The sequence below is a fragment of the Cricetulus griseus genome, chromosome 2 (assembly GCF_003668045.3).
Source record: "Cricetulus griseus strain 17A/GY chromosome 2, alternate assembly CriGri-PICRH-1.0, whole genome shotgun sequence".
Taxonomy (NCBI): Eukaryota; Metazoa; Chordata; class Mammalia; order Rodentia; family Cricetidae; genus Cricetulus; species Cricetulus griseus.
This window is the reverse complement of record NC_048595.1, coordinates 310,555,221-310,580,730: the sequence shown is the minus strand read 5'-3', so window position 1 is coordinate 310,580,730 and position 25,510 is coordinate 310,555,221. Positions and strand designations below refer to the sequence as shown.

The following is a 25,510-nucleotide window of genomic DNA, read 5'->3' as shown; positions in this document are numbered from 1 at the left end:
GCCCTGGTCACCACCCCTTCATCTCTCATGCTACTAAGGGCTTGATTGCTAATAACCACCCAGACCTTGTCTCTTGCTGCCCACTTCCTCCTCCAGAGGAATTCTAGTCTAGCGGTCTAGATCACCACCATGGATAGTCTGAATACCCAGTCCTTTTCTTTTCTACTGCCTGGGTGGGTCAAAAAGCAGATCTAGTATCATCCAAGCCGCAGTGTGAAAACATGTGCTCTAAGGAAGCCCCCTTGCTGTGCCACAGCCATAGAAAGGTCCTGTGTGTATTCTTACTCACCATCAAACCTGCTGCTTTCCTTCATGATGTTGTTGAACATGCTCTCATGCTGTAATCGAACTTTCCTTCTCTCTGAAGCCAGAGTATGTTCTATTTGCTCTTGCTCAGTTTGTAGCATGACAGGTTTTAAATGGACCTGGAGGAAGAGAGTTTATCTTTGGATTTGTCACTTACTGCTTCCTTAAATTATAGATGCCCAACGTGAATTTTGCAACAGCAGATGACATACCATATGGTTTCTAACTCAAGTAAATAAAGTATTTATGGGTATTTCCATGGAACATGCTGGTGAAAAATTGTCTTCAATTTCTTTCAATTAAAAGATCAAAACAGGCTTTATTATTTCTCATTTGAAAGATATCCATGTTTATTTTTCTCATTTTATACATTTTCTGTGGAATTATAGAGTCCAGGGGTACTTTTGCCTTGTCATATCCTATTTTGCTGTCTGTCTCTTGGCTGCCTGCTCGTCTCCGAAGAGGAAATGGGGGTGCGGAGTGGATGCGGAGCACGGGCAGGTGTGGGGATCCAGAAGGAGTGGAGGGAGGGGAAACTGTGCTCAGAATGTAGTGTATGAAAGAAGAATCTATTTTCAATAAAAATTAATATATATAAATTCTATAAAATATGAATTCAACGAATAAGGTGTGGGGCTATAATTCCCCTGAATTTTTATTGATTTTTTTTTCAAAATTAAGAGATCAAGGGGAGGTAATAAAGGCATTCTAGAGAAAACTATCTTGCACCAAGAAATATTCTAATTTGGAAACTTCATCACATAGTCAAAACAGTGTCTAATAAGTAAACTGAATGAATCGATAAGTCAGCGTAATGTTTCAGCGACCCTCCAGAAACCTGGGGTGCAGTGTCCAGGTTCCAGATCCCCCACTGATGCCCACATGCTAGTTCTGTGTGTAAAAGTTCTTGGCAGCTTCAGGGTACCTCCAGTCTGAACTTGACCCTTTACCCAGATAAGGCTGAAAAATCTAGTGACTTGTAATGTGCTGTTTAAAGTCCAAGGTTCCCTGAGTTGCCTGTCTCATTGGTCAGGAATGTGTGGATTGACAGTGACTCTTCACAATGGCACATGTTGTTTGTATGATCAGCAGAATATATTAGGTAGCCTGGGAAATTTGTACCTTGGCTCCTCTGAGGAGAAGACCCTGGCATCCATCATGATGACTCCTAGTCCACAAAGTACATTTTGTGTGCCTGAAAATCAATTTGAGAGAAAGTGCTGCCTGGAAGCTGAAGCCCTCTGAAGGTCTCTGGGCCATCTTTCTGCTGCCTCATTCCTTCCACACAGTCTAGTCTTGTGGGCCCTTCTAATTACTTGGCCTGTGCAACTGCTGAACCAAATTTTGTTAATCATTGCCAGTTTTATCCTGGAATGAACTCACTTTGGATAGAGATGCTAGTATTTCTTGTGGTTCAAACCAAACCACAGACTTTCATGCCTCTCCACATGATGTGGTACCAAATAAGAAGGTACTAACTGGAAAATTGATTGATCTGGGAAAGGTGCTTTGCAGTTGATGTTGACTGAAGTAGCCAGTTGTCATAGCACCACAAGGTAGCTGGCTTCCCAGAATGGCTCTTGGAAGCCAGTTCTTGTCTCTATAGAGATGGGACTGAGGTGTGCCAATGTGCCTATTCCACTTGTTCCTATATCCAGAATGAGAAGTATGAGGCTGGAGGGGGAAAATGGCCTCTTCTTCCATATGAAGCAAAGGATCCTCTATCCTGTCATTTGCTATCAAGTATGGGAACTCAGTACCCATCCCCATAACACTCTCATTGTGAAAAGTTTAAAGACTTTTGAAAGAATCAAGAAGAAACTAAAGGCTGGCAAGACCTCTCTTGCTGCTAATATTTTCATGAACACAAGGTCTCTGTGATGCTTTGTCCATGACTCATTAGGTCCAACTTATGTCCTGGGAAGCTGCAATTTCATTTTCTAGATAATATAATTAGCAGATGTGCACTTCAGTTTGGAAAGCAGCACCCTTTGGCAATGGGAATTTGCCTGCAGCACTATAATATGAGGCCTATATTACAGAAGGTACTCCAGGTACCAACATTCTGTGGGGTCACTTGCCAGCCCAGCTGTGCCATCTGCCTAGGTGTGGAGTGACTGTAAAGCATGGCCACCTTTGCTGGCTGCAGTGGAAGCATGGCTTTGTTCAAGCTGTGTTGGCATAGTAGCCACTGTGAGGAGGATGTCGGGCAAGAGGGAGGCATAAGCAGGAGACCTCATCAATAGCAAGTGCTTAGAAGTCATGTTCGCCTATTCTTCGATCGTTCTTGAATGAAATACTTACATTATAATTTGAATTATTACATTTTTCAAATGTGTTGATTTCCCCTACGCACCCTAGCTCTAAATAGAAGTGACATGGAGGAACCTCTTGGCATGGAGCACCTGAAGTAGGGCTCTGGGTGGGTGGGAGCTGAAAAATGTATGAGGACACAGTGTCTCTTTCAAGGGTGTTTTCAGGTCAGATGCCCTAAAGTTGACTTTTAAACTTTCCTAACTCAGCAACTTTGACACTTTCCTCAAGGGCTAAAAAATGATTGGGCTGTGACTTTCGAATACTTGCTGAAATTTTCCTGCTTTTTTTTTTTTAAGTTCAGCTTAATTTTGAACTCCATAGCCAAAAAAAGAACTAACCCAGTAAGCAATATTTTAAAGGAGTAGATATGACTTCCAGATAATTTAAAGCACCGTTTTTTCTCTTTCATAAATCTCGTACTTTTTTCTTTAAAGTATTCCTCTCAAAAGATCTTCCAATTCAGCTCTATGATGTTGCCACAGAATAATACCAATAAATATCAAAATGAATAAAAAATCTTCAGGAAGTGAGTCTAACAGTAAGCAGCAAAATAATTCTGAAGCAGTTATTCCTATGTCCCTGGCTTACAAGAAGGGTTACCTGTTCATGTGGGAAATTTACCTTTTCTTTTCCAACTGGTTTAACTACAAATGTAGAGAAAGCCACACAGAGGAGCTTCTCAAGGCCAGTGAACTTGTCCTGTACTATGACCTTGATACTGATCTGAAGGAAGAAAACAAGCCATCAGTCATCCAGATAACAGATTTCAACTGCAACACCCAAAATGCAGTTACACAATTCTCCAACCCTGTCTTCCAGTTTTTAAATTACATAAGCATTTTAATTTATCTGTAAGTGACACTACCACTTCAGTGATGATCTCTGCACTATGGCAAATGAAACTCTTCTGAATGTGGGAATATGTACACTTGCCATGAAAAATACGTGGGATCCAGGTATCTAGAAAATGTTATATAAGACCCATTACCCAGAAGGAATACTTACTAACTTTTAGGTTAATTTTCTTCCAGTTGCACATGTTATATTACATATATACAATGTAATATTATATACATGCATACAAGTGATATTGGATGTGTATTTATAACTGTACATACAAGGTACACATCGATGTTTACATACATTATAAATATGTTGCATTTGAAGTTCTACATTCTAATTCTTAAAAGTTTGCCTTGCTACAATAAGCATTTTAAAATCATATTACTAGTAAATTCTCTCTCAAGAACAAGATGGCCTACCAGAGAGAGAAACTATAACTATTTTTAACCTTTAGTCATTACATTTTATACCCCACAATAACAGGGGAAGAATTTCTGTTAGCTTCGATTTGGTTTATTAGGATTGTTTTTTTCTAGAGCAGTCAGCAAGTGACTGAGGCATTTTGTAAGGATTCTGCTGTGGGTGGCTCTCCCTCTGCATGAAGAGCCCTGAAGCTGGTTCTGCAGACTTGCACTCCACAGAAAAACGCCTTTAGATTTGGACTAATAAATACTCTCCTCATATCTCACCATGATAAGTAATACTATCTTCTGAGAGTAATGGGCAACCTGGGGCATCTCAGTTCAGCCCTGAGTAATGAATGATAAAGTACGTGTATTTCTACATCCTCGCCAGGAACACTGTGTACAAAAATAATCAATCAATAACCCATGATTCACTTCAAGTCACTTAATTTAAACAGAACTTGGTATTTGCATGGTAAATCTCAAGTTAACTGGATGGCAATGAATCAAGCACAAACCAATTACTCTTCATCTCTATAAGCAACACTCACCCACATGGATGTTCATGTTTAGAGAAATACACAAGGAAGAATAAAATAAAACATAAGCAGGAAAAGCCTAGCTACAACACTGGAGTGTTAAAGTTCAGACACTCTTAGCTACCAGGACAGTTGACTGAGGTGTGTGTGATGAACACATGTCTCAGAGACATGGCATAGGGAATTAACTATGTTAAGACTAGATAAGGCTGGAATTATAATCAATGAAAAGAAGAAGAAAACTAGATAAAGGTATAGGAAGCAACTTTTTATTTTTTATTTTTTTATCATTTTTTAATTTGAATTAGAAACACGATTGATTTACATGACAATCCCAGTTTCCTTCTCCCTCCCTGCCTCTCCTACCCCCCCAATTAAAACCCTACCTATCACATACCCTTTCTTCTATTCTTCACCTGACTCAACCTTTCTGCTCCCTCATGACCTCTGCATCCTTCCTCTTCTTCCCTTCTCATTCCTGTAGCTCCCTCCCCCTCTTCCAATGCTATCAATTGGAAGCAACTATTTCTATATATGGGAAATAGGTGACAAGGGCTATGATGCCCCAGGACAGGAAAACCAATGAAAGGAATGTAACATTTCCTCTCATCCTGGAGGTAATTCCCAGATGATAGTAAGGGAAGGGAAACCCACCGCTGCTGAGCCGAAGAAGCAGAGATCAAATAGATCAAGGATCTGGGATTTGTTGGGCAGAGTACCAGAATTGAGATATCTATATAAAGAGAGAATTCTGGAAACCTGCATGTGTTCTCTGTGGGTCTTTGGGTTGATACCAAAAGCAGCATGAATCTCACAAAGCCAGACCAGAATAGCTTCGGAGGACACCACCACACCCTAGGGAGCTATGAGGTGAATGCCTCTACATCTTCCACACTTTAGGAATCTTCTGAGTTCTCTCTAGGTAGACCTCACCAAGTCTGAGACATCCATAGTGCCCTAGAAGAGGCAAAGGTTCACACTGCAAGGGGATGGAGGTGTAAGGAGATGGACACATACAGTGTGGGTAATAGTATTGTAAGAAGTAAGAAATAAAATTTATAGTTTGTAAAACACACACACACACACACACACACACACACACACACACACACACACACACACACACACACCACACACACAAATCCCCTTCCCTCTTGCATGTTCACTTTGCCTGTATCTTTCTATAGTATTTGGTGTCACACTGAATGTGAGTGGCAGGATTGGGTAGGGTACATCAGCTCCTTAGCATTCACCTGTGTGTCTGATTACAGATTTAAGGCTTTTGAAATTTAGGATCCTATCAGCTGCAGGCATGTTCCAGGCCTCCTACTCTGTGCTCTGAAAGCATTGAAGACACATCCTCCATCAAGCAGCCCCAAGGAAAGGGTGCCACTCACCTCCATGCTTGTGCTGAATGCTCTAGTCACTTTTGCTCTGATGGTGATAATTTGTCCAATTCTGTTATTAAAAAGAAAGAAAGGTCTCAGAAATCCTATCACATTTCATTTTAGACTTAGAGATTTAGCAGACACATGTGGCATAAAGCAATTCCACCTTAAACTGGCATAAAGCAATTCCACCTTAACCTGCTGATAATACTCATATATGAAACATTCAGGTTAAAGCTAACAGAAAAGACAGGCCTTCAGAACAGATGTTAACATTTAAATCATGCCTATAATGTTAACACATTCCCTCTATTTAATCAGAAAAGAGCTTTTGCAAGGACAGTGTACAAGGTGACCCTATCTGCAATAGATACTTTTGTGTATAGCCTCTGTTCCCCATAGGAAATTCGGGGAAGTACACAGGTAGACCTGTTCCACTGATGCTTACTTTAAAACATTAGCTAATAAGCAAACATACCAGCAAACACAAAGAAACAAGCCAGGTCATCAGTCAGCTTCCAACGTAGACTTGGGCCCTCAGAGCAGCTCCTCAGCCCACCTACTCCTCACTATTACTGGAACTCTGAAAACTTTGAGGTCAAGTCTTTGGGTCACTGATGCCTTCATTAAGAGCTGCCCAATGTAGGCCCTTTTGATTCCTACATCCACCCAACTCCATTTGAGCCACTTTGTCATGGCTTCCCCTATTCTCTTGTATTTGTATGCTCTACCCGACCCCATCACCTTTTCTCCTTCCAAGCTGTGTGGTCATTCCTTTCCTTTCTCAACCTTCCTCTTCTCTGTTTTGCCTGACCTTTTCAGGCAATGAAAATAGTTAAGGTTTCTCCTTCTGAAATATTGCTTTCAATCCTAGTTGATTTGTATATCTAACTTTCCTAGAAAAACCACTGCTCTTTCTAATTCACACTGTTCACTGGGTTTTGACAAATGGTGGCATTGAACTAAGGTGTAGTCAATGATCAATGAGTTAGGGCTCCTGAGCTTGATAAAGTAAAGATACAGAGATAAAGATAAAGGCACAGATACAGAGAAACACAAACCCAAAGGCATAGAAAAGAACAACTAAAAATTCACCGACAATAGAACTTTTGTCATTAAATGATGTACTGTCCCTCAATGTGGTCACATCAGTGACAAAATGAATGCTTTATGAATGCTGGCACAATCCAAGGCAGCATGTCAAATGCTTTGACTCACAGTGAGCAGCATGCCACTCACTGGGCAATAACCCTGTGAGCTTGACATGACGATTCCCATTTTACTCTCAATAGGAATTGAGCTTAAATGGTGATATAGCCAGCAACTAGCTGGGCCAGGGTTCAAACCCCAGTCTTAATTGAGTTCAAAGCCTTGGAAACATGGTGCTATTTGGGCTCCTAGAAAGGATAGCAATTAGTTCTACTTTAATCACGGCAGAGAGGCTCTTTCAGATATATTAAGGACAGACTATTAGGTAAGTCAGTTGGTTTTCCTGGAAGAGTGACCATATCTACTAAATGCCTTTGTGCACATATTTCTAGGAAAGTTAGATATGCAAATCAACTAGGATTGAAAGCAATATTTCAGAAGGAGAAACCTTAACTATTTTCATTGCCTGAAAAGGTCAGGCAAAAAGAGGAAGAAGGTTGAGAAATGAAAGGGCTAACCACACAGCTTGGAAGGTGGCCCTATATACTGTGTCTTGCAAGCTGTAACAATCTAGGCAGGAAAACTAAAAATAAAGGAAGCACTGTACCTATGTACATAGACATATATCTTTAAACAAGTAATTCTTGTGTTGGAAATCTGAACAAATCAGTACGTTAGTATGCATTTCTAAATTTTTAGATGAATTTCACTAATTTAGAGAGTGATAAAAGTCATACAAAAACCTTCAGAGAGAGAGAGAGAGAGAGAGAGAAGACTTAGGTAATGTTGAATAAAATGGCCTATGCATTTGCATTTTGATGCAACAGTTCTGTTTTTAGGGATCTAGTTCCAAAATACACTAGCAAAAATATGAATACACACCACATAAATCCATATATTTAATCATTACCTGTAAAAGCAAAAGCAATTCAGTGTTTACTGATGAGGACCAATTGAATTAGGGATCTATACAGTGAATATGAACGTGTCTGCTGAATGATGAACAGCTGTGTGCATTGCACTAGGGTGATTTTATGGGTGGACTCTTATATGGAAAAAGTGGAGAAAGTGACACAGATATTATCAGATATTGGATTTTATTTCTTAAGGAATATGAATAAATACTCAGTTATATTTTAATGAAAATGGGTAATTATCAGAAAAAAAGGTAGATACTTAAGAGAGAGAAAGAAGCCTGGGAAGCAGTGAGACAGAAACTAAGTTTCCCAGAGGGAAATATTTCTTCCCACATTGGGAACCTCCTTCTTGCAAATGTTTTAAATCAGATACAACAAAAATAAAATGCAATCTTAAGACCTAGACGGAAGTCGAACTGGACTCTGTTTCCATGGCAATTTAACACATCTAGAAAAGAGTTCTTTAAGTAACTTCAAATGCAGTGGTTGTGACTATGTAGTGATTTTAAGAAGAACCTTGGTATTTATGAGTATTTACTGAATTATTTACAAATCATGACTGGAATTTACTTCAGAATAATTCACATATGGGAAAGCCCACAAAGGGATAAGAACATGTGTGAGCTGATCTTTCTCTCAGGTTAGCAATGAGTTCTTGTGATACATCATATGATTTCTAATTTTATTATAAATAAATAAATAAATAAATAATTTCTTAGAAATAAATAAATCTAATGTCTGACTTGATGTTCTCTTCCATAGGACTATTAAAGCATATAAGCACACTCATGTATAAAATGTTCCTTAGGATGTACTTTACTTACACACACGAGTTAGTATGTGCATTGCACCAACCCAGAGATACTTATTGTCACCTGTCACTCAGGAAAAAGAGCCATTAGAGATGAGATGATAGAAAGCTTGCCATACAAGACACTGAAATGCATCTAATGCTGGCAGTAACTTAACAAAACAGACTGAATTTGTACTGAGAATAGTGAGCACAAGTGGACACCAGGACTTTTTTTTTTATCTAATTTAGAGAGGGTCCAGTGCTTCTTGTTTTCTAAGAATCACAGTCATTGACTCCAATTGAACAAGGTGCAATAAATATGTGCTGCAAATGAACCAGTAAATCCACAGGGACTGAACAGAGCAACACCACTTACCTAGCTGTGTCCTCAAACAGAATGTCATCCATTGAGGCGGTGACACAGGAAATCCCGGCATGTTTTTCAGCTTCAAAAAACAGTGTGCCATGTTAGTAGCTCCCATGAAATGTTTTGGCAAAGGGAAGAAGGAATGAATTGAAGCAGTCTTGTTCTGATAACACATTCCCTCTCTCATCCCAGCACCCCGGTGCCCACCCATTTGGGATGATCTGTATTTCAAGCAGGCCTTTGCTCTCTATGTTGTTTCTATGGTGTGATGACCACTACTGTTTCTCCTGATTTTAACTTAGGAATCTCTAAATTTGAACTTTAAGACCAATACTCGGGAAATCTGGCAGCTATACGTAACAATTCTAGCAAGTTTTTGATGACTCTAAATATTGTTATATTACTATCAAGTATTACTTTCTTTTGTTTTCTAAATAAACATCAAAGTTACAGTCACTGTCTCTCATAACTTGTAGCTGGATATATTTAAATCTCTAAGGACTTCGAGCATGCCATTTCAGCATGGCATATCTGGGGGCCACTGAGATCGCCTCCCACAGCAAAGGGGGTTGTCTCTGGGAATCAGGGATACACAGGAGGCAGGCAGGCTGTGTTTCTCATTTATTATTACCAAATTGATACCAATTTGCTGTCCATACAATGTTGGAGACATGAAGGAGAGTGTTGCTAAGGGGAGCAGCAACAGTGAAGAGGCACTCAACATTTTCCATGGTCTATATCTGCACTTAATTTTTCCAGAATTGTTTTGATTATTGGTTTTGGTTTTTCATAACATAAAAATACCGGATTTTATGCTATCTGGAAAAGGTTTTGATGTGTGTTTCTGCCAGCTTTGTTTTTGAGAGAGGTGTTCAGTCAAAATCCAAAAAGATTCTCAATGACCTTTTCTTTTCTTTTCTTTTCTTTTCTTTTCTTTTCTTTTCTTTCTTTCTTTCTTTTTTTTTTTGAGACAAAGTCTTTCTATACAGGCTAGGTTGGTGAGGAACTCACTTCACAGCCCAAGCTGACCTCTCGCCCCCCCCCACTCCCTCCACCTCACATGCCTTAGCCATTTGGAGTGCAATGTTTTACAATGAGCATCACCTTGCATGGCTCACTGGCTTTCATTGAAGAAATTTCAGCTTCATTCTTAAATTTGAAGGCTTCACAGCTGATACACATTATGAAGAAGTGATAGTGAATTGAACCAAATTCTTGTTGGCTTCATGCAATGGTACAATCTAAGTGTTAATGGATCATCTCGGGTAAAGACAGGGGAGAAATTAACCATTTTGGAACTCTGTGTGAGAGCAATGGGCAGGGAAAAGGTATGTTAGTTACAAAACAATCCCACAAAAAGACAGCATATGGAGTTGTCAAACTCTAGGCCTGTTAGGGTGGGCTCAGCTAAAGCCAGTGCAGCAAACATGAGGTACACTTGGCTGGCATCTAGGTGTTAAGCAGGATCAGTACCAGCTTTTTATCAGTCTGCTCAAAGGGCCATTACAGATCCGTTCTGAGTCCGTATGCTTAGAGCTGACATTTCCCAGAGAAGCACTGAATGTTTAAAAAACACGCTATAAAACATTGACACAACAGTGCCTAGTAACACTCAGTCCATAAAGGTACAGGCTGCTGAGTTTACCCAAAGTATTCTTATTAATAAAGTATGATTGTGTACACCAATTTTAAGTGGTTGAAATAATAGTGGTTAATGTAGTAGCCAATAAGAACGTAGAGAGGTATTGCATTTTCCAGGTGATTAGTATGCTTACAGAGCACAGTACTAGACTGTATGAGGGACAAGGGAGAATCAACAGCAGGTAACACCAGTAACTAAGCATTTCTCATTGGTCATGCACCAAGCCACACATGTCAATCACAGGGAGCTAGTACTGTCATTAATCCCATCTTTAAATGAGGACATTCAATTCTAGAAAGGTTCAAATAATCGTTTGAGTAGTTTTTGACTATATAGAATAGGAATTCTAGAAGACAGATAGATAGATGAAACTGAAAAAGGTCTCAGGGAGTGCCTCACTGAATGTGGGCCCCGACAGCCATACTTTTTACTGCAAACTTGCAGGAACCAGCAAGAAAGAAAAGATAAAAGTATGAAGTGTCAACATAAGGTCACTTGCTTTTGCACATAACTATACATTATCTTTTGCTCATTTTCCAAGTATGCCAGTTAGAGGATATGGACCCGATTGTTCTGGTCCTTACATTTTGATTGCCCTTCATAGTTTCATGCAGTAGCAAACTTAGGGATATTACTAATTTCCTAGGGAAAATTGGAAGCAGATTAGCTGAGCAATGATGGAATAAGCCAAAGTGTCCACTTAGAGGGTTCTTGAGCCCAGATCTAAAGGATGAACTGGAGTGGAACAGATGAGAGAGGAGACTGGAAAGGAAGGTTGGATTCCAGTGATCGTGAGGATAGCTTCTGGGGCTAGAATGGAGACATGAGAAGGAGGGCTGAGATGGAGCTAGAGGGAAGGCCAAGAGCAGACCCTGAGTCGGCCTGGAGGCTCTTGCTTGTCATCGTTTTAGAACTGTTATTGCTAGATATTGTTCATTGTCTTCTGATCTCTGCTGTAACCATTTGGCTGCAAACGCTAATGCACATGGACCAACCAGGTCTCTGCTGTTGCCAATGAGGTAGGTGGTAATTTTAGCCATTGCTCTCCTACACTGAGTACAGCCCCTTCAGGTTGCTTTTAAGGATCTCTTAAACATGTCTGATTAGAATATGCCTATGTGAAAATTTTTATACTAATCTTATTTGGTATTCTCTGGATTCTTGAATCTAACCTGCCTTTCAGCATGATTGAGGAAATTAAAGCCATTATTTTTGAATAGTGGTGAGTTTCTCATACTTTCTCCTCTGGGGACTTTATACAGATGTGAAAGCTTTGTGTTATATTTTTTTCATGACCATATGAGACTGTGTATGTGTGTGTGGTTCCAGGAATTTAATTCTAACTTCATGCATGCTAGGCAAGTGTGTTATACCACTGGACCATAACCCCCAGTTTTTGGTTGTTTGCAAGATTACAATATTAGCAATATATATATATATATTTTTTCCCCATCTATTTTCATTCAGTAGCTAAGGATATCTATCTAGTATATTTTAAATTTCAGATGTTACAGTTTGCAACTATTGAGTTTCCATGTTGTCTTCATAAAACACTTTCTATTTCTCCTTTTGAGGTTTATTACCTTTTTTGTTCTTTACAGTAACATTATTAATTTCCTTGAGTATAACTAAAATAGCTACATTGAAGTCCTTGAATTTTAATTATAGCATCAATGTCATCTATAGATTGGTCTCTATTGATAATATTTCAAGAATGAATCGTGTTTGCCTGCTTATTTGTATGTAAATGCTTTCTATTATCTCAAAGCCATTGTTGATTTGTTGTTGAAATAGTGGGTTCTGATGAGCTCTTTGAAAAGAATTGGTTTGCTTTTGTTGTTTTCTTGACAAAACAAGTAGTTCTGTTTACTAAGTCCCAACTATAAACCCTGCCATTTTAGAGATGGACATGGTCCCTTCACTTTCTTTGGTCTTTACTAGGAGGTTTGGAGTCTGTCCTATATACACAGAACTCAAAGTGTGCCAGACACCTGGTCCAGGATCACAGGCAGGATGCTTTGCCTTCCCAGCTTTCTCTTTTCTGAAAACATCTCTCTTCCTATTCCAGTGGATGTGTTTTCCTCAAATATTGTCTTTGGATGTTAAAACTGACAAACCTGCGGATTTCTAACTAAAAATTTAACTGGGAGAAAATTGCTGGGGTGCTTTCTCATCCTTAATGTCATTAAACATCCCACCTCACCACACACAGACACACAGACACACAGACACACACACACACAGACACACACACACACACACACACACACAGACACACACACACACACACACACACGGTAAAATTAAAGAAAAAAGAATTAAATTTTTAATTTCTTCTCTTAATTTTTAAAGTCTTCTCTCCTGAGTGTAACTTTCTTGTGTTCCAAACACTTCTCGTTCACTTCTCAGTTGCCTTAATTTACCTTTATTTGCTCTATTGTCCAGAGTTAATAGTTGTTATCTGTGTGGGAAAGTTTTCTGATAGAACGTACTTGACCAGGCTAGAGGGAACACCCTTTAACCTTTTTAGTAAAGAAACATAGGGTAGAGGTGAAAACATGTCTGACATGACAATATTAGCAATTTCAGAATGTACTTTAGATGAATTATGGAGATGAGACCAGAATAAAGGGCAAACAGTTGAGAGCCCCTCTGAAGCCCACAGGCAGGGCAGTGGGGCAGGGTCTAGGCAGTGGTGTGGAGGCTCTGCATGGCGGCTGGGCTTGCAAGATTCCTCCAGAAGGAATCCTTAGTAAATCCAAAAAGGAAAGGTTTACATACTGAACGTGTGCAGGAGGAAGCAATGTGGATAGCATGTCAAGGCCAAGTCCCAGATTTTTAACGACACAGTTGGATGAGTGAGGTAGCACTCTTTAAAAGTGAACATTCAGAGAACTGCTGACATGGAGAGGAATTATGGTCTTGAGAGAGTTCAAAACAAGAAATGGAGATGGGGGGGGGTGGAGGATGACTCGGTGATGGTTTCAAGAAGGACTGAAAGGGTAGAGGGCCACCGACAGCTATGGTACCTACTGTTAATGTGATTGGAGCTGTTTGATTTTTCTTTAAATATTGAGAAGTTGTTACGAAATCTAGCAGTGTTTGAGGGTTATGGCATTGTCTTTGGGACATGACTATGGTCATTATTTATCTTAGAGCACTGGTCAAAGGAACACTGGTTGAAACAAGGCTAGAAAAATTGGGTTTTGCATTGCTGGATGGTGGCAGCGCACACCTTTTGTCCCAGCACTCAGGAGGCAGGCAGATCTCTGTGAGTTCGAGGCCAGCCTGATGTACAGAATGAGTTCCAGTACAGGCTTCAAAGCTACACAGAGAAATCCTGTCTCAAAAAATCAATCAATCAATCAATAAGTAAAATAAAATCGGCTTTTGCATTACTCTTCATATTCATCCACATCTTACCTGGACAATGTTCCCTGCTTATGTGATATCTCTTATTCCCATAGAGTGTTCAACATGGTCATTATCTGTATTTCATAAGCCAACTTTATTATAAGGATTCTTTAGTATTTGTAATATTAACATTATCAGTTATGAAGTTACCAACAGCAATATAATTATTAAGGCATTGCATGATTGTCTAGAGTCTTCCTAGTATCTGAGTTTCCAAAAAGGTCAAACTAGAAACTTTCATGCCAATTGCATTCAGTTGCCCTGGAAACAGGCATCATTATTATCAGCAACACCAATCAGTTCTATGCTTGTTTCTTTTATTTACATATGAGTAAAGTTCCTGTTTCTGATTCCTTGCTACATTGTTGTAACCCAATTCAAACCTTGTTAGAAACTGTTATGACAGAAACCAAACAAATCAGCAAATGAAACAAATAGATTGCCCTGGAAAGTGTAGCTGAATTTGACAGGAGCTACCATGCCGAGGTTAGCATTGTATTAAGAAAAGTGGGTCCATAATATTCTGAGCTTTACTTCTGCCACATGCAGTATAAGGGATGTGACTAGAACATCAGGAATGGAAAGCTCCCTCCACCCAGATCTAATTTGTCATAGGCAGTGGTAATGGAGGTCAGCACAGGGGCTGGACTTAAGAGACTGGGGAGTCTGGGGAAATGGGAAAGGATGTGGAAGCTGAGGAATGAGGCATGGAAATGGCCAAGAAAATAACAGGTGTGAAGTTCCTTAGGGAGAAAAGCTCTGCACATCCTAGAAAAACATCAGAAGGCTGCCATTGCTTGTATCCAGACAGTCTGGCAGGGAGATGGTTACCATGGTAAATTTTTCGTATGGGAAACACAACATTATTTGTTCTTAATGTCAACACCCAACTGGAGGAACATCCTATAGCCAATCTGTCTGATGTCCTGAGCTAGGTTCAGAATCAACTCTGTCTGGCCCTTCAGAGAATGAGTTTTCAGCTACACAAAGCATCTGTAAAGAATGAGGAAAGTTTGTGTTTTACTTCAAGGATGATAGGAAAATACTGAGAGGTCCTCATCTTGGGGAGGCTAGTGGGAGTTTGTGATATGATTCATGTACTCAGAGTTCACTGTGTGTAGATAACAGATCCCAGGCAAGCAAGATAGTACTAGGACACCAGAGGAATTTCTTCAGAAGGGAGGCATGGTAAGGCTTACTCATATCCAAGTCTGTATCTATCACTGGTCTAGAGATGACGGAAGTCAGCATGGGTGTATAGCAGGAGATGTACATTTCAAAAGTACTGCTCAACCCAGCCCCCCAGCTAGAAAACCATGTCTAAATATTACCCACTGTTTTCAAAAGCGGAGCTTCCATTCCTCATTGTAATCCAACCATAGTCAAAGCCTCAGTTTAGCATTGCTGACCGGTTGCCTTTCCTAGGGTGACCGACACACAAATCTCTGGATTGGGTGGGCTGGACAATACACATTTAGTTCCTCACAAGTCTGAAGGCTATAGGGTTCATAACCATGTCTTTATAGACTGGCAAGAGCTCTCTTCCTTGTTTGCTGACGGCTCTTGCTGCAGCATCACAAGCTTCTAAGTTCCTATGGGATCAGGATATGCCCTTATCATCTCCTTAACCTTGATTACTCACTTACTCAATTGTCATTTCCAAAATACAAACTTTGGGGGTGGCACTGAGACATGATTAGGTCCATATGAGATGATTTTGCCACCATCCTCCATGTTTCATTTAAGCCAGGCAAGCCCTTCACAACTGACAACGCCCCCTGGCCTTCTCCTTGCTGTTTTCACTCTCATCTGCTCTCAAGAATACCATCAAGTGTCCCTGACTGCCTAACAGCTGACGGCAATAAACTGAACAGAGAAGGGAATCTGGCAAAAGAGCAATCTTTTACCAAGGAAACATTTAGCTCACTTGAGAAAGTATGAACTGTGACTAGTCTTGTAAGAACACTTCTGTTGTTGCAGTAATAATCTAGTTGTTTGTCAAGAAAGTATGCTAACATGTGCATGTGCACATTTACATGGTGTGTACGTGTGTGTGTGTGTGTGTGTGTGTGTGTGTGTGTGTGTGTGTGTGTGTACGAGCGCTCGCGTGCAAAACCAGGGCTTCATGCTTGCAGTGTGAACACGTTTTCTATCTTCAGTTCTACTTAGTCAATGAACTCAATCTTAGAATTTTAAACATGGTTAAGTATAGATACAAGCAATCCACATAGCAAAGTCTTTTAGGGGGTCTTCGTGAGTTAAAGGGAGTCCTGTGAAGGAAACATCCAAGGAACACTGTTCTAGGTCGCTGTCAGTAACTGTCTTAGTCACCAATACTGTCTTCACAGCTTGCCTGCTCTCAGCGGTTGGGAACATTGCCCTTCCTCCTGCCTTCCTTCTCCCAAGCTATCACAGGCTTCCACCCTGGCCTGGAGGCTAGCATATCCCCAGCTCCTGCCTTCCAGGATCCACCAGCGGGCAGCCTGTCGTCTCCCCCCTACCCCACACTTCCCCCGAAGGTTTCTTCGCGTGGGCAGAGGGCTTACCAGCCAGGCAGGCGGTAGTGTCCATCCACTTGAGCAGTTGCCCTGCACTCAGCTCTCCGCGGGAGTCTGCATGAGCCGGCTGGATGGCCTGGCTCATGAGCACCTCTCCGGGCGCCACTGTCGGTTCCATTGTCCCTGCTGAGAGACTGAGAGAGCCGAGCTAACGCTGGGCACCAGCGCCAGGCCATCCTGCTCCCCCAGGGCCCGCCCCCGCTCCAAAGGGCGCCTCCAGCTCCCGCCGCCAGGTGCTTAGGAGGTGAGAGGTCAGGGTTCCAGGCGTCACCGGGGACTGCAGAGGAGGGAGGGATTGCAGCCAAGAGCACTGCCCCAGCTTTGAAACCGGGGGCGACTGGTGTTCTCTAGAAAGCAGGACAGCAGTCAGTCACCTGCTGAAGACTAGGCAGAGGAGGGCATGTGAACAAGGGATTTCTGGGCTTTGCTTGGCTCCTGAGTTTTGTTGCTTAGTCGGTTTAATAGTTGGCCCTTTGTATTTTTTTCCTGCTAGACACTGCAACACTTATTGCTCAACCCTTTCTTCAAACTCTACCTTCTAATACTTAGGACATTATAGCAGCTCCAAAAATCATTTTGTTAGGAAATTGATCCCACTGCCAAACAAATGAAAAACAAAAGGTTCTTGGAAGCTGGTGTCTGTAGCTACATCAGAGCCACCCAACTAGAGAAGGCGACACTCCTGAGTTTTCAGAAACTGTTACATTGTTACCAATGATCCCCACAAGTCCCCAAAGATGCCTTCTTCAGGTGTCATCATGGGAGACAAATCTAGGACACTGCATATGAGCTCGTGGCCCCCACACAGAGGCAACAGCCCCTATGCTTTGTAGAGCTTCAGTCACGGGCTTTACTAAGCAGTTCTTTTCAGGGAAACAGGAGCATCAAAATCCTACAGCGGTTCCTGGTTTCATGGATGGCTGCCCTGGGGAGCACACTTGTGGATGATGTGATGGAGGCCTGGAGAGGTAAGCTAAGACATCAGGACCAGCTGCCAAAAGCCGGGGCCTCCTGTCTGTCTTGGGATCTCACTGACTCCGGGGAATGGTGCTGGGCTTTCAGCGTTAGGCCGCTGGCCACCAAGAACAGCCTGGGAGCATCAAGGAGAGCCAGGGGTTTAAAGATGCAGTTTTTATTATTTTAAATTACATGTATTGAATTTCGTGCTGTGTGTTGGTATGCACACCTGAGTATGGGTCCTCAGAACCTCTAGGCTGGAGGAACTGGATCACCCTGGAGCTGGAATCAGAGGCAGTTGTGAGCCACCTGATACTAGAGCTGAGAGCCAAACCTCTGAAGAGCAATACTAGCTGCTGACCAGTGAGTGATCCATGTCTCCAGCACTGAGCCTGGGCATTTTGCCTCCCCTTTAAACACATGCATACTTAATAAACAAAGAGGAAAAGAGGTAGGGATTTGACAGACTTTAAGAGCCATAGTGTCTGGTCAGTTTCAGACTATGTGAGCACAAATAAAAGTGGAATACCTTCAGTTAGGCAAGTATTAAGTTTGATTTTGTAAGAGGCATGAGGCAATTAAAAATTACTTAAGTGGGGAGGGGTGGGTTCTTGTGTAGCCCAGTCTGGATTTGAACTTTTCTGTCTTTCCTCCCAGTGTGAGATTACAGGAATGTGTGCTATTCCCTATTTATGAAGTACTGGAAGAGTGAACCTAGCTCCACACACACATACCAGGTGAGTCACATCCCAAGTCTAGGAAAGTGCCTTTAAAACCAATTAAAGCTGTTGTGTCCAAGATGATCCCTCTTCATAGCCATACAGTTGTTCAATGGCAATGCAGCTGTGTCCATATCATGTGTGCTAATCCCCTTTGGAAAATGCCTGGAGTGTTCTTAATACATTTTTTTATCTATCATCTGTAATGGCAACTATCACCATTTAGAAATTAGTCAATTTGATGATTGTTCAGCATGTATTCACTCCATCTATGGATAACGCTATGGATGGAAAGTTTTTGTTGTTGTTGCCTTGGTCATGTGGCTTGCCCTGGGATGGAAAGTGAGGAGGCAGATGGGTACCAGGTTCTACCTTGAACTTCCAGGAACATCTGACTTTTGCCATAAGGAGATTCTACACCAACTAATGACCTATCAGCGTGTGACTGGATTCATACATTTTAGTCATGTTACTGTTGGTTCCCAAAACCCACAGCCTTGCAAACACAGCCTCCAGCAGACAGCCAGACTTATGAATGAGACATTAGTGCATATAGTTGCAAGCCACTGTGGTGTGTGGGCTCATTTGTTACACAGCAATAACAGAGTGGGTTTTTATTTGCAAATGCTTGGGGAAATTGATTAAAGTATTAGAAGTAAATTATCTGTGGCTCAAGGTGAATAAAAAGTGCAAACTAAAATGGTAATATTGAATTGTGTTTTTATCAACTTTAGACAGTTCATAAATGTTTAAGCTTGTGTATAAGAAGACATCTTCCAAAGGTGTGATATGAAATGAGACAACATGTGTTTGTATATGTCTATCTAGAGATATCAAATCAAATAATAGATATGGTATACAAACTCACTATTGTGTTTCCTTACCTTCGTCACCTCTTGTCTGGGTGGCTTGATTACAATTTCGTCTCTTTTTGTTGGAGTCACACTAATTTTCCTCTCAACAGCCTGAAACTTACTCTTTTTTTCTTTTTCCTGAATGGTCTTTTTCACCCTTTCACAGTGACATGTCATCTGCATGCGGAAACATTTTCAATCTCAACTTCCATGGTATAAAAATTTCGTTATTTGAAGAAAGTCCCACCTTTGCCCATTTGTATCCAGAGATGGCTTTTGGGATGAACAGTATGTAGAGGCAGACCATTTTTAAAGATCATGCACAGAACAAGAAAACTCACCAGGTAGAGAGCTGTAAATTACACAGTCTCAAAAGAGGACACACTCTTCACAGTGTTTGAGTGGGGAACATCTAAAACACCCATTCTGGAGATAAGGGTGTCTTCCCCAGTTCCTACTATAAAGAATGTGTAATTCAGGAAGAGGCAGAAAAGGATTCTCCCAGAAGCAGACCCTCAGACAGGAATTTGAGAGCAAGCAGTTCACTCTAGTGGAAAATGAAGGAGCCTTGGTGGCAGGGGAGTAGCCAAGTGGGGTCTCCAGACCAGCAGTGCCACTTATTAGGAATGTAGAACTAAGGGCTGGGTGGTAGTGGTGCATACCTCTTTTTTTATTTTTTGTTTGATTTTTTTTATTTGAATTACAAACAAGATTGAATTACATGACAATCCCAGTTCACTTCTCGTGGTGCACACCTTTAATCACAGCATCACTTGGGAGGCAGAGGCAGGAGGATCCCTATGAGTTCTAAGCCCCTGGTTTATGAAGCCACACAGAGAAACCCTGTCTTGAAAAACAAACAAAAAAGAATGTAGAACTGAGCTCCCCCAACCCAGACATCCCCAGACAGAATGAGAACTTAAGATTCGAAGGAGTTTTACAGACACATTCAAGCTTGCTAACAGATATTAGTTACTTTTCTGGTGCGGTGAGAAAACACCATGACGAAAAGTAACTTATGGAAGTAAGTGTATCTGGGCTTACAGTTCCAGAGGGATAAGGGTCCATGACGTTGGGGAGTGGGCAGAAGCATGACAGCAGGAGCAGAGACATGAGACAGCATATCTTCATCTACATGCAGAAGGCGACAGAGAGACTGGAAGTAGAACAAGGCTACAAACTCTCAAAGCCTGCCTCCAGAGACATACTTTCTCCAGCAAGGCTCCAAACAGTGCCGCCAAATGGGGACCAAGTGTTCTTACTCAAACCACCACGACAGGCAGCTGTCCCTCCAGATGCACCGAAGTGAAGGTATTGTCATCTACCCATATACTTCCTTGATAAAGGTCTCTCTCAACAGGACAAGAAGATACCAACAGCTAGCGCCGGGTGGGCAATGGTGAGTGCTGAGGCCATTGGCAGGAAAAGAGTGGAAGCAGCTGATGTGCAGTGCCCTAACGGGAAAAGCAGTCAGAGACCCTCCCACCAAAGAAGGCAAATCCCAAGCTGACGACTGGGCAGTCCACGTATTTTATATAAAGATTAATTTATTAACTCCTCCTGTTGTTGGTTTTATTTTTAGATAGAACACATGTATCCCTGGATGGCTTGATAGTGCTAGAGGCTGGCCTCAAACTTGTTGCAATTCTCCTGCCTCAGCTGCTCAAGTGTTGTATTTACAGGCATACATCACCATAGCCATTTTTCTTTCTTCTATCATTTTTCCAGAACTGCCTTCATCTGGTTTGATTTTAGGTCTGGAAGGTGTTCTCTTCTGGATTCTGCAACTGGAAGCATTGTGTCACTCTGCTTTTCTTTAAAAGCCTAGGATGCTTCAGCGAAGCTCTTGGAACCATGAGGGTTTCTTTGGGGGGAAACTTAGATTATGGATTTACTATGATACTAAGCTACTCAAGTAGCTCATGTGGTCATTTCTGGTTTTAGAGGATCAGTGTAGGTGTGTGTGATCATCTCAGGTATCTTGCCACAGGCAGAGCTGAGTTCAGGGCTGAGCTGGTGTTTTTCTCCCAGTGGGCAGCACCAGCCAGCTCTGCTAAGCCCCATTTGATAGCTGTCCCTTCCTGACTCTCTACTTTCACCACAGGACTCCATCTCCTGCCCACAGTTTCCTTGCCTTCGGAACAAGTTCTCATGATTCTTCTGTCCTCTAGAGACTGCAGCTCATGGGTTGTGAGGGTGAGAACAGCCACCTGTAGTTTACAAACCTTCCACATGACTGCTGTGCACTAAAGCTCGGTACCTCTGTTGTAAGAGATGTTTCATCAAAAGGAGAAAGCTTAGCTGGAAACCTTCACCAAGGTGTTTTCTGCTTAACAAAGGCCATTTATGATCCGTGGAGGCCTTTGGGAATATGGGAGAAAGACTGAGACTTTGGTCTGGAAAGATTTTGTGCCTCTATGTGAATTGGGCCATCACATCTCCAGTGCTGATCTTGAATACATCACTCCATTAATTTTTGACACTTTAGATGTTTGTTTCTATAAAATTGATACTTTTCCTACCTCACAAAGACCATAGAAATTCTTGTTATAAAGTATAGTAATCATGACCAGTGAGATTTATCATTTATTTACTGAGTGACCTTTAATTCTCAAAACCATCCCTCAGGTAGTGTCTCTACTTAAAGAGTTGAGTCTAGATAATTAATAAACATGGCACACATCCCTATAAAATATATGAACTACTTAAAAATCCCCACTTTACAGTTAAGGAAACTGTGATAACTTGCCCAAGATCACATGACTAGGAGTTGGTAGTGACAGACCTGGCTCTTGCCTCAGCTGGGCTGTAATATCCAGGAACAAGTTCTGTAGCCCATGGATTAAGAAGTAGGATAGATGGAAGGGGCTTTTTGTACTGCTTGCCTCCACAGGCCCTGCTGCTCTTCTATTCCTAACTGCATTCATCCCTCTGTTATTCATGTCAGTACACAACTATTAAAGACCTACTTTGGGGCATTTGGGCAAGGGCTGCTGATGCAATTCTTGCATTAACAGAGTTTGTAGTTGAAAGTCAGCACCTGTAGATATGCTGAAAATGTGAGTTACTCTAGTTAAGGCAATATGGGATAATACAAATGCTTGGAAACTGACTGATGTATTTATATAAGTCCTCAGTTACACACTACCTTTGACTATCTACCAGACTTAAAATCAGTCTCCAACTGTGTGTTGTGTATTTATTTATATTCACAACAGAAAATTTGGAAGTACTACGCAAAAAGCTTATTTTCTCTGAACCATTTAAAAGTGGTAGTAGCACAGGTCTTTAATCCTAGAACTTGGGAGGTGGAAGTAGGTGAATCTCTGAGTTCAAGGCCAGCCTAGTCTACCAAGCAAAGTATACCATCAATCTGGTGACTTGTTGCCCCAAAAATGTTAGTTTTAAATTTCTCTAAGCAGGACATGTTAATGAATTGTAAAACACTATCAAAATGGGGGAAGTTCATTCTTTATTAACATCTAATCTCCTAAACCCATTCATGTTTCAACAAATTCAGTAAAGCCCTGTTGTCATGTCTCTTTAGTCGCCCTCAGCAAAGAACAATTACATCCTCCCCCCACTTGCATTTTATGATTTTGAAACTACTGAGGTTCAAAAAGCAGATATTTTGTGAAATAACCCCCAGGCTGAGGACCTCATGTCTCCTGTAACTCCACCGAGGCTCTATATCTTTAGCAAGGACACTGTCTTAGTTAGGTTTCTATTGCTATGAGAAACACCATGTCAAAAAGCAACCTGTGAAAAAGGGTTTATTTCACCTTATAGGTTACAGTCCACCATCCTGGGAAGTCTGGGCAGAAACCTGGATGTATGCCAAGGCCACGGAAGAGCGCTGCTTACTAATTTGATTTTCATGGCTTACTTAGCCTAATTTCTTATAAAACCCAGGACCTTCTATCAGGGGTGAAACCACCCACAATGGACTGGGCCATCCCTTATCAATCACTAATTAAGAAAATGGCCCATAAGAATGCCCTCAGAGCCTTCATCCAATAACTGATGGAAGCAGATATAGAGATCCACAGCCAAGCTCTGGGCAGAGCTTTGGGAATCCAGTTGTAGAGAGGTAAAAGGGATTATATGCATAAGGGAGGGTCAAGATCATGATGGGGGAACACACAGAGACAGCTGACTGGAACTAGTAGGGGCTCATGAACTCTGGACTGGCAGCTAGGGAGCCTGAACAGGATTGACCAAAGCCCTCTGCAAGTGGATGGTAGTTGTGTAGCTTAGTCTGTTTGTGGGGCCCTTAGCAGTGGGATCATGACCTGTCCCTGACATATGAGCTGGCTTTTTGGAATCTATTCCCCATGCTGGGATGCCTTGCCCAGCCTTGATGCAAAGGCAGGAGCTTGGTCCTGCCTCAACTTGATGAGCCATGCTTTGTTGATTCCTATGGGAGGCCTGCCCCTTTCTGAATGGAGGAGGAGTGGATGGGGGGGATGTAGACAGAAGGGGAGAGAACAGGAGAGGAGGGAGGGAAAACTGGTTGGTATGTAAAACAAATGAATAATAATAATAATGAATGCCCTCAGGTCAACCTGTTGGGTGCATTTTCTGAAACCCAGGTTCTCTCTTCCCAAATGACTGTAGTTTGTATCAACTTGACAAAATCTAATCAGTGAACTTCACATACCAATACATTACTATTAAACCATTGTTCAACCTCAGATCTCATAATATCAGTATAAAAATACAAAACACATTGTAACTTAAAAATATCCTACAGTATTTAAACAAATTAATATTAAAAGTTCAGTCTCTTTAAAACATCCAAGACTCATAAAATCTCCAGTCTCTCAAAGTTTCGAAGTCTCTTAAGTACAGGCTCTTGTAAAAATCAAAATTAGATTAGATGCTTTCTTACTTCAAAAGAGAAGGACCAGGGTACAGTCACCATCAAACAAAAGAAACACCAAGTTCAACAACATAAATAGCTCAGTGTTGGGCATCTGGAATCCACTCATGATTTCCCCGGCTCCAAAGGACTTGTCTCGCAGGCTCTAGCGAGCTGCTCCAGACTGCAACAGCCCTCCATGCTTGTCCCACAGTACTGACATTTCCAAAATGCTAGGGTCCCTTCTGCAACTGGGTTGCACCATCACCTTTTCCTGGGCTCTCTTCAGGTACTGCCACATAGTACGAGGCCTTAATCCTCTCCATGGCTCCACTCTGTTCCAAGGCTTCTACTGCAACTGAGGCTGCACCTTCCTTCACTTGTGGCCTCTCCTGGTGCCAAACCTCAGCTCCTCTCCATGACTTCTTCATGCCTTTAAGACCAGTATCACCTGGGAAGCTCTTACACATTGCCAAGTTTGGCTAGCATAAGGTACAGCCTTGGACAGCTCTGGACCACTGCATCTGTGTGCTGATCCTGAGGAAACACTTCCCAGAAGATTTTGCCTTAATGATGCTGGTTTCTTCTTAAACACTGTTTCCCTGCTGTAACTGTATTGTCTCAGCAAAGCAAAGGTTTTGCTTTATTGGTTCTGGTGTCTTGTTAATCACAGCTGGTTTTTCAGTCCTAGCTAACCAGAATTACATATTCTAAAACAAAATATCACAACACAGCCCTGATAGAGTCTTTACTTCCCTCTGAACCTTCATAAGCCAGGCTTCCACCATCTGCATTGCTCTCAACATTCTTCTCTTCTAAGCTCCTATAGAACATCTCACTGAGCTCTGAGCACTCAATGGCCTTTCTAGTCCCAAGTTAAAATGCCACACCACACTTCCCAAAACACCTGCTCTGGTCACCTGTCACAGAAGTGTTCCTAGTATTGGCACTTGTCCCAGCAGTACCCCCAGTATTGACACCTGTCACAGCAGTACCCTTGGTATTGGCATCTGTCACAGCAGTACCCTTAGTATTGGCATCTGTCACAGCAGTACCCTTGGTATTGGCAACTGTCACAGCAGTACCCATGGTTTTGGTACCAGGTACCAACTCCTGCCTTAGTTAGGGTTTCTATTGCTGTAATCAAACACCAAAAGCAACTTGGGAAGGAAACAGTTTATTTCATATATATAGCAACAAGAATTATATGAGGACACTTGAATAATTTGCCTCTTCTGACATTTCTGGTGGACCTCTGACCAGTGTGTGTCTGACCAGTGTGTGTCTGACCAGTGTGTGTGTGTGTGTGTGTGTGTGTGTGTGTGTGTGTGTGTGTGGTGTGTGTGTGTGTGTTTTACCCTGAGGAAGCCTCTGATGGGGCTGCTGTGGGAGTGCACAGAATGATGGATTATGATAGCATTAGACACACCCCAAAGATGGGTTCTGGGTTGGCTGGCTTTAAGTGTGACTCTGTTGAAACTGA

General features: G+C 41.6%; 1 protein-coding gene across 1 annotated transcript in view; it reads right to left on the bottom strand.

The window, feature by feature from the left end:
- The window catches only part of Acot12 (acyl-CoA thioesterase 12), a 34,522-nt gene extending 17,768 nt beyond the window's left edge, over positions 1 to 16,754 (bottom strand). Inside the window, exons 1-5 of the mRNA XM_035440491.1 lie at positions 16,625 to 16,754; positions 9,032 to 9,101; positions 5,806 to 5,866; positions 3,244 to 3,345; positions 290 to 425 (exon numbers count right to left, since the gene is read on the bottom strand). Of these exons, the coding sequence (XP_035296382.1) occupies positions 290 to 425; positions 3,244 to 3,345; positions 5,806 to 5,866; positions 9,032 to 9,101; positions 16,625 to 16,754 (499 nt within the window). The remainder of the gene's footprint in view (positions 1 to 289; positions 426 to 3,243; positions 3,346 to 5,805; positions 5,867 to 9,031; positions 9,102 to 16,624) is intronic.
- Positions 16,755 to 25,510: the final 8,756 nt, after the last annotated feature.